We start from the raw sequence: 9,732 nt of genomic DNA on the forward strand, positions 1-9,732 counted from the left end.
CTGTTCTTTTTGCACCTTTTATGCCTCAAAGGACAAGGACCCTGCTTGGGTTTTGAATATAAGCCTTTATTCCAGTTAAGATGTTTTCTTCTGTTTTACCACTCCATCTTTTTTTTGTAGCCCTTGAACCAATTTTCCCTTGAGCCTACCTTGCAGAGTAACCAAATAACATGCAAGCTAGCTGTGTGCCCTTTGTCCAAAAGTTTGGAGGAGGGTTACATTTACCTAGGACTTGTCTGCAAAAAATAGGCAAGCACTTCCACTGGGTGGGCAGGGGAAGGATTCATGTGCATACTGTGGGAGCAGTTGAATGCGTGTGTGTCGGACTGGGATTCAGGTTGCTGGGCATGTCTGTCCCATACTTGGCCAAGCTAAAAACCAGTCTTGTTTTGAATAACTGTTCATTTACAGTTATCTCTGTAAGAATATGTTTTAACATTTTGTCTTCTCCTAAAGTCCTTCCAGAAAGATGTACCTGCTCTCGTTTATGCAGATAATTTTAGAAGGTTGAAACTTTAAGTGATGTTCATTTAGTGGGGGGAAGAAAGCATAAAAGGAGGGAAGAACTTGTCCAGAGTCCTCAGATAATGTCTGGAGCCCAAGGCTCCTACTTCATGTGTGCTGCCCCACACATTCACCAAGAAAACCCTCAACAGCTGGGCCTGCGTGGAGTGGCTATATTTTAAGATTTTTCACAGGGGTTACAATATGACAGTCCCCACCCCAGTCAGGCACCAGGATAAAAGCAGGGACTTAAAATATCATCCCCTTCTTCAGCCTGAGCCATCACATGCTTTCACAATCTCCTAACCTCCCCCTAGGCCCTAAGCCAGGGCTTGGGCAGAGAAACGGAGGGACAAAGAAATTAGTTACATTGCCACCTGAGAAACCTCAGAGGGGAGGACCCAGCCTTCGCCTCCCTCCTCCCAAGTGCAAAATGTGTAAACAGAGTAAACGGAAAACAAAAAAGTGCAGTCTAAGTGGCTCCCTTTCCTCCTCCCCAGGGTTGGGGGAAAAGAGTATAGAGGAACGTAAGAGGCAAGTCTGGCTTTTCTATTGCCTTACCGCTCGCTGAACATAATGGGGTGAAGCAGGAAGGGGCCAGTCTGCCCGTACCCACAGCTCTAGGGTAGTACTTGTCCTTCATTTCCACAGCTGCCAGTAGCCCTAGAGTTTCATCAGGTGAATTGGTCAGGGGTCAGACTCCCTTGAGTCTGACTTAAGGCTGGGACAGCCCCATCTTTCTCTGTTGATTATGTGGCGCTTATATATTACTTATATAAATAATTTTTCTATGTACAGGAATCAGGGTGGCTTTCATGGAGGGAGGGAGGCTGGAGGCTGCAAGGCTTCACCACTGTTGGAGTTGTCCAGTTCAGTGCTGTCACAGTCTGAGTCCTCATTAGTGGGAGGGCCCTGTGAAGAAGAGAAATACAGTGAGGGGAGGCTCAGCAGCTCTCGGTGTTACAGATTCCTTCAGGATCCTTCACTGAGGTCTTTGTAATAGCCAGCAGCTCCCTGATTTTTCACGGTCTTCAGATTTCAGTGGCTGAGGCCATGAGATACCAAGGCACCAGGTTCCCGGTTTCAGGATTCGTCCTGGCTGCGACTTACAGCTACTGTGCAAGCAGCATCATTCACCTACTAACTGTGCTACATACTCTATACCCTGGGCCTCTCAGATCCACCCTGTGGATATAGGCCCCTTGGTATGGGAGGAACTGGGCTTGCATATTGAGTGACTTGGAGGCTAAATACTGAGCTTTCTGGTGTCTTCATCTGTCTACCTCTAAAGTCCTAAATAAGCGTCTGCTCTTAATGTACCTAGTTGTTTCTGAGACTCACCTGCTCCCCTCTGGGTAGGTCCTGGTGTGGGATGGGTCGGGAGCTGGGTTCGGGGCCAGGAACCACCTCTGATGCAGGTGGGTCCAGTGGGATTTCTGAGCCCTGGGAACACATGTCATCAGACCGCTCATCTGGCCGCTCGTCGGTGTTGGTACTGCCAACTTCAGGTGTGCCGCTGGGGGAGGGCTCACTGGCTGTGCCCTCCTCCCCATCAGATGGATTCTCTGAGCTGAAGGTGGACAGTGACTGGCGCATGTTCAGGCCTTGAGGCCACCTGTATGTTGGAGAGACCAGGGTTACAGTTGGCACACCACAGCTCCCTAAGCAAACACTGTCACTACTTCCTGTACGTGTCACTCACCTCTGGCTTGATGGCAGCTCTACTTCACTGTCCACCTCTCCTTCCTCTTCCTCCGATGAGATGCCACGTTTCTGCAGGAGAGAAGAGCGGACTGCGGTCAGAAGTGGGAAGAGGTCAGCAAGGACCCAAGAGAAGGGAACATAGTCATTAGGGTTAAGTAGGGAATGGCTTATAAGATGAAGACCTAATATGGAAGGTGAGTTGTGGACTTGGGCCCAGGGGAGAATGAGGAAAGGGTAGGAGCTTAGGAACCACCCCACACTTTACCTGGCTCCGGGTGACAGCAGCCCTGTACAGCAGTGCAGCTGGGGTCAAGTGCTGGGACCCAGCCCGGCTTCCTCCCCGTCCCGCCGTCCCTTCCCTTCCAGTTCCCAGCAGCCCCACAATGTCACCAGGCCCTACTGGTGGAGGTGGCTCCCCTTTGGCTCCCCCAGGTGAATCTGGGCTGGTGGAGCCTGGTGCGGAGCCCTCACTTGGCGGGGTATCTCCCCGAGCTGGAGGTGGTGAGCCGGGATCCCCAGCTCCCCCTGTGGCCCCTCGGCCCCTGGCTCCCAGTGCTGCTGACAGCAGATCCGGGGAAGACGATGACATCTTTCGGAGCAGGAGGTCATGGTGGAGCCCACGCAGGGCTGGAGGGCAGGCCTCCCAGGCTGAGGGTCCCCCTCCTAGCCCCCCTGGGCTTCCTGGTCCCCCAGGTTCATGGGGTGGCAAAGCTGCACGAAGCCCAGGCAGGTCTCCACAGCTGCCCTTGGCGCTGGCCTTGCGGTGACGAGTCTTGCCACGACGACTCCGTCCTGGTGAGGGGGGCCCCTTAGGACACCCGGGAAGCCCCACCCCACTCAGGGCAGCATCAAGTTTAGGTAGCAAAGATTCAGTCTTGAGGATATCTGGCCTGGTAGGGGTGGGAAAGTACAAGTCTGAGATGAACAGATTGGTAACTTGAAAGCCCTCCCCAACCTTGGGTAGTACAAAGTCTCTCCCCCCCACCCCCCACAGATCATATTCTGGGCATCCTTGGTCTCCACCCCTGCTTCTAGCACTCCCCTTGCTGATCTGCAGCCTCACCACTTGAGAACTCTGGTCCCACCTTTTACTGTGGGGTGACAGTTTCTGTGGGACGTTCCTCTTCTTGATGAGCTTCTCCATAGTGTTCCCATGCAGGAGGCCTCGGGAGGGGTGTGACTTAAGCAGACCTGGGCATCTCCGCTCTAAAGCTTGTTCCCTCCTAAAGATAAGACACCTCAGTCAGGCATGTGATCAGAAAGGGGGACCCAGGCTCTGTAGGTTCTCTGCATCACAGCTCCATAAGGATGAGATCTGATGCGTGTGGCGCGTACGGTTACCTGAGCAGCTCCCGCTCCTTGAGCTCCAGCTGCAGCATGAGGGCATTAAGCTCCATATACAGGTTGTTGGCTCTCTCCAGCTTCCGTTCGTAGTGCTCCCGGATGTCCAAGGCGTGTCTGAAACAGGCAGAAGGGTCTCTGAGGTGAGCCAGCGTCACCTGGTGCTGTAATTAGTCCCAGTCTCTGGGAACTGGTCCAGGGTCCCTGCTGGTGACGAAATACCCTTCCCAGACACATGCACACACCTGAGCTCCTCCCTCCTCCGCATCACCAGCTCCTCTTCTAGGCGGTGCAGACAGGTCCCTTCTGACTTAATTTTTTCAAAGTGCAGCTTTACCTCTTCGCGCCACTCTGCCTAGGGGGTGAACAGACAATGAGGGGTGAGGGACCTCCCTTGAGCACAGAGGGAGTAGGCACGGGACTGGCCAGGATGGGGTCTCAGCCCTCCTAAGAGCGAACCTACCATCCCTTCCACCCATCCACCCATCCCCACATCCCCTCAGAAGGCACACTCCTCTCTGCAGAGAGAGGGAGTTAAGATGTCCCTTTTCCCACCCACAGCACACCTGGGACTTAAAGTACGTCTCCTGGGGTGTGGACAGGACGTCGGCTGAGGCGATGTCCAGGTGCAGCAGGATCTGGCGGAACGATGGACGATTTCTTGGTTTGCTGTTCCTGGAGGGCATGGAGTTGGGGGGGGGGTGGTGGAGACAAATTTTAGGGACGACCAGAAAGGAACTAGATAGAGCGTCCTTTCCCCAGATGTGCCCGGGAGAAGAGAACGCTAGAGCGTGCTCCGTGACTGGACTCCTTGGTCCACTGGCTCTGCTCTCCCATTAGCACATCAAAGTCCTGCAGTAGGGAAACCTATTTAATCCTATTTTCTGAACACCTTTTTCTGAGTGAGTCCATTCAGAGAGACACGCTTGGGGAAATGGTAAACCAAAGGTGGGAAATTGTCAACCTCCCTTCAGAGTCTAGGTTCCAAACAAGGCCCCAGGGGCCTCTCCTTCCTGGGTTCTAACGCAGCCCTCTTGCTCCAGCCACTGTGCTCCGGGGCTGTGCTGGCCCTTTGCAGGTGCACCCCAGCCGCTCTGGCCAGCCAGGATTGGGGTCCATCTTATACACACCAGGAAGTGGGTTCAGGGGGTGATAACACTTGCCCAAGGCGGCATAGTTTGTCTCAGTCACGAGGGAGTTTGTCCCTCTTTCCCTGTCCAGGATTTTGGGCCTAGAGGCCCGGCTTCTAGGTGCTGTCCAACTGCCAGCAACCACCCTTCGCTTTCCAGCTTTGCCAGGCCGTCCTTACCAACACTGGCGAAGCAGGATTTTGAAGCCGTCTGGGCAGCTGGAGGGCACAGGCAGATGGAGACTGTTGCTTCCCACGCCCCAGATGATGGCTGAGGAGTCTACGTCTTTGTAGGGGATCTCACCAGTCAGCAGTTCCCACAGCACCACGCCAAAGGACCTGGGGATAAGAGGGGACATCCCTTGGGAGGGGCTCCCTCCAGAGGCCCTGGAAGCCCCCTCCCTCCCTAGGGCTGGCCAGCTGCCCGCCTCAATCCTCAGCCCAGCCCTCACCAGATGTCGACCTTCTCGGACACAGGCTCGTTGCGGATCACTTCAGGGGCCATCCAGGCTACTGTCCCTGCAAAGGACATCTTGGTGCTCTTGTCACTCAGCTCCTTGGAAGTGCCAAAATCGGAGATCTTCACCACATCGTCGTACGTGATTAGCATGCTGGTAAAGATCGTAGTCAGCTGGGGGCCAGGCCCCTCTCCACACCTCTTCCAGCTGCAGCAACTCTAACTTTCTATTTTAAGTCATTTGGGACACCCAGAGGCCGGGGGCTTGCCACAGCCCTCCCAAAATAGGACTGTCACTTGGGAGGGGTTTTTGAGATGGGCCACATGGACTCAGGATGGGGGTCTGGAAGTGGGGAGCCGGCTACACTGGCTGGGGGGTCACCTGCAGGAGACCATGCACGTCAGCTTCTCTGTACTTGCTGGCTTACTCACTTGGGGGACTTGAGGTCTCTATGGATAATCTTGTGCAGGTGCAGGTAGTTCATGCCACCGGCGATGCCCATGGACCAGTCAACCAGCAATGAGGGGGTGACAGGGCGGCCAGCCCGCAGTACCTCGTACAGCTGGCCCTGGGCGCAGAACTCCATGAGGATGCAGTAGCAGGGAGCCTGGGTGCATACGCCCCTAGGGGCCAAGAGGGGGCGTTAGGGCCTGGGCCAACCTCGCAGGCCCCTGATTCCCACTTGGAAACCGACCCTCCCTACCCCCGTCCCTGCCCAGCCCCCTTTGACCCCTGCCCACAGCCCAGTGGCCCTGGCTTCAACCCCTGCCTGGGACCTTACTTGAAGGTGATGATGTTGGGGTGCTTTAGCTTCCGCAGGTGCTTGATGTCCGTCTCCTTCAGGTCCCGTACCTTCTTCACAGCCACCTCCTCCCCGTGGAAGCGTCCCAGGAACACCGCACCCTGGGCCCCCGAGCCCACCCACTGCAGGTCCAGGATCTCCTCAAAGGGGACCTCCCACAGGTCTGCGAACAGGAGGCGCAGTGCTACCAGGCTCGGAGGGAGCCACACACAGGGGCTCGGGATGGGCAGGCACAGGGGCAAGCCTGGGGCTGGCTGAAGGGACTCAGGGGCCCAGGCCGAACACGACCCACAAGAGGCCAAGGAGGCAAGGGCTGGGGGAACAGGGAAGGGAGCCAACGGGGGCCTCGAACAAAGCCAGGGTGTGTGTGGGGGGGTGTTGCTGAGGGGCCACGGCTGGGCCCCGGGGGAGAGATGGGGCTGCCTGCCAGGTCTCAGGGAGACAGGGACAGGGCCCCCATGAGTATGCGGCCTACCTTCCTGCTGCTGTTTGTGCTCTGTGGAGTAGGCTTTGCCGATCATGGTCCAGACAGGTCGCAGGCAGCCGAAGAGCCCTTCCAGAAAGCCGCTGCCGCTCTGGCACTGCAGCCGCACCTCATCGGCTCGGACCCTGGACGCCCGACTCTCAGGCGACCCCGTGGCTCCCCCGGGGCCCCCTGCATCCTGCTCGTGGAGCTGCAGGACACTATTGGCGAAAGGCTCAGGGGGCGGCTCTCCCCCCGGGGAGGGGCTCGGCCCGCCCCCGCCCTGCCCGCCCAGCGGCACCACATCTCGGAGTACACACTGGGTGGGCGTCAGGTCCTTCTCCGGGGTGCAGTCGGAAGTGTCCGGGTCGAGCTTGCGCATCGACGCCTCGCTCAGGGTGGACACGAAACCCCCGAAGGAGGGAGAGGGTGTGCGGGTCTCATGGAGGCAGGCCATGGCCTCTGGGCCCCGGGCGCGGCGGGGGGCCGTGGGCCCTAGGAGAATAGAGGGAGGGAGGGAGGGAGGGAGGGAGGGAGGGTCAGCCTGGGCCTCGCCTCACAGGCAGGAGCCTGGTGGGGGATCCGGGCCCCCCACAGCCCCGCCCGAAGTACCACTGGAGCTGCGCTCGCTCTCGGGGACCCATCTCAGTAACCCGACGTATGGGCTTCCTCTGGAGCCTCCATTAGTAACATCCCTGAGCATCATTCTCAGGTGGACTCAGGCAACAGCCCCACACTCAGGCACAGACCCGGAGCTTGTGCCAGAAACTCAAGTATTATGGTAACAGACTTGTCCCCTTCTCCTCGGAAGACTACTGTAATTCACCTCTGGTGCTCCCATTTCTGTTACTTCAAGCTCCCATGCACACGCAGAGGTCACATAAGGGTCTCTCAGACGTAAACCTTCTACTCCGAGACTCAGCCTCAGGTCTGTGATAGTAACACCTGAAGTCTCCCTTGTGCCGAGGCGCACACAGGTGACACGCAGACACTCTGAGAGGACATTCCCGGGCCTCCCATGTGCTGGGGAGGCACCTGGGGCTCCCACTGGTGTACTTACACGTGAGATGGCTGAGGCTTCACAGGAATACTAGCCTCAGGTGAGAGTCATCCCAAGGCACCCTCGGGCTCTCATCTGGGACTCCCTCTCCAGTGCTCACACACACCTGGGCCTTGCCAAGGTAAGGGAAGCCTGCAGTCCCTCAGCCGATCTGGGGGTGGGTGGGGACGGAGCGGGGCGGAAGATAAGGCAAAGCCATCCAGTGGGGAGGCAGATGCAGAAGCTGGGTCAGGAGTGGGAGCCTACTGCTTCACCCCCCGCCCTTAGGCCTGACATTGGTTCTGCTGCTCCCTCAGGGGGTCAGTTACAGAGGCCCTGTCTCCTTGCTTCTTCTCCATCACCCCATCCCCAGCTTCCAAACCAAGTACTAGCTTTCCGGAAGATGGAGATTTGTCCCAATTCTCGTAACTAGGTGCTATTTAAAAAGTAACCATTAAAAAAACCTGAATTCTAAGGGCACCTAGGTGGCTCAGTTGCTTAAGGATCTGACTTCAGCTCCGGTCATGATCCCAGGGTTCTGGGAGAAAGCCCAGCATCCGGGCTCCTCCTCACTCAGCGGGGAGCCTGCTTCTCCCTCTCCCTCTGCCCCTCCCCCAGCTCCTGCTCACTCACTCCCTCTCTCAAAGAATTAAAATCCTTTTTTAAAAAATGTTATTTATTTGATAGTGGGAAAGAGAGCACGAGAAAGCACAAGCAGAGGAGCAACAGAGGGAGAAGCAGACTCCCCACTGAGCAGGGAGCCTGATGTGGGGCTCAATTCCAAGACTCTGAGATCATGACCTGAGCTGACTGAGCCACCCAGAGGCCCCAAATAAATAAAATCTTAAAAGTCTGGGTGCACCTGGGTGGCTCAGTCGGTCAAGCATCCAACTCTTGATTTCAGCTTAAGGTTGTAAGATCAAGCCCTGTGTTGGGCTCCATGTTTAGCAGAGTTTGCTTCTCTCCTTCTCCCTGTGCACTGTCTCCCTCTCGAATAAATAAATGTTTAAAAACAGAATCTGAATTCTAGCCTTGCCTCTCCCACACACTGGCTGTGTGACCTCAGGCAAACTGGACTGGGCCTCAATTTATCCAGCTGTACAAAGGGGATAAACTAGCTATCATCACTCAGGCACGGCAAACTCTTCAACCTATACCAAACCTGTCCAGAGCTTGGCATCTGGAGTCATTCTAGTCTTCCGTCTTCCTCCACATCTAGTCCGCTAACGGATCCTGAGATGTGAGGATTCTTGAGGACAGTGATGCTCTAACTGTTCCTCATATTAGGGTCCTTCCTGAACCCCTGATTCAGAGCCTCTGAATCACAACGGGAGAGGAAGGACAGGAATCTACACATAAAAAGGGGCCACTGGATGATGACACAGACGGACATGGAAGTTTGGCACTCCTGATGGTATCAGCTCTCGTAACAATTTCCAGGCTTTTCAAGGATTTTTCAGTGTTTGTGGGTTGGCCTGAAACATGCATATTTAACAAGCACCTCAGGTGATTCCTACTTGACTTTGGCCCATTTGAAAAGCTCTGACCCAATGCCAGTCTGTTCTCTCTAGTTCCACCTCACTGTCTTAATTTCGGACTCTCTGGCTGTGTCAGCTAACCCGAGACTGCCTCGTAGTCTCCCAATACTTACACAGCGCCCCCCACCCCACCCCACTCCATTTTCCACCATTCTTTAGAAGGATCTTCCTAAAACACAGATTGGCCAGCACCCCCTCTTCTGCTTCAAGCCCTTTAAGAACTCCCTACTGCCCGTGGCCCAGCAGCCTTATCTCCATGCTCTGGTCCCTCGCCAGCCTCGTCTCCTACTGCTGTTGGCACCTGGGCCATATAGAACTGACACCAGGCTACATGGGGCTTCTGTGCCAGGGCCCCTAATGAGAATGGCTAACTCTTAGGCAAGGCTTACGATGTAGCCTCTGCCGACAGGCGCATTAGCTCAATTAATCCTCAAAACGACACTCGCCCCAAGTGACAGAGGTACTGGTTAATCTGCCCGGGGTGCCCTCTCTGAGGAAAAACCGCAAGCTCCGCCCCCGGGCGTTCTCTGTCTGTAAGTCGCTTCCCCTGCCATCTCTCCAATCTCACTCCGTCCTGGATGTTCCTCCCTGTCTTACCCCCACCAACCCCCCGCCCCACTTTGAGCTGATGTCCGTCGGGGCCGGCACAGCCTCCTGTACCTCCTTCATCGTGGCTCCCATTAGCCCGGAGGCACTGTGGGCTCAGGCGTCCAGCTCCTCCGACACCCCGCCCTCCATGAGACCCCCGACGCTC

General features: G+C 56.0%; 1 protein-coding gene across 2 annotated transcripts; it reads right to left on the bottom strand.

Annotated features, from left to right (window-relative positions):
* Positions 1 to 47: 47 nt before the first annotated feature.
* On the bottom strand, positions 48 to 6,975 carry MAP3K12 (mitogen-activated protein kinase kinase kinase 12). 2 transcript variants are annotated; one of them, XM_080810804.1, is made up of 14 exons: positions 6,722 to 6,975; positions 6,414 to 6,622; positions 5,918 to 6,101; positions 5,568 to 5,759; positions 5,131 to 5,289; positions 4,859 to 5,017; positions 4,116 to 4,224; positions 3,795 to 3,904; positions 3,550 to 3,666; positions 3,294 to 3,431; positions 2,474 to 3,098; positions 2,207 to 2,277; positions 1,846 to 2,119; positions 48 to 1,416 (listed from the first exon to the last, which is right to left on the bottom strand). In XM_080810804.1, exons 1-14 carry the CDS (start codon positions 6,856 to 6,858, stop codon positions 1,318 to 1,320), a joined length of 2,583 nt encoding a protein of 860 aa, XP_080666930.1. In that variant the 5' UTR covers positions 6,859 to 6,975; the 3' UTR covers positions 48 to 1,317. The 2 variants fall into 2 exon arrangements, with proteins under 2 accessions (XP_080666930.1, XP_080666929.1); XM_080810803.1 differs by having other exon boundaries at positions 6,414 to 6,975.
* Positions 6,976 to 9,732: the final 2,757 nt, after the last annotated feature.

The sequence above is a fragment of the Martes martes genome, assembly GCF_963455335.1.
Source record: "Martes martes genome assembly, chromosome: 8".
Lineage (NCBI taxonomy): Eukaryota > Metazoa > Chordata > Mammalia > Carnivora > Mustelidae > Martes > Martes martes.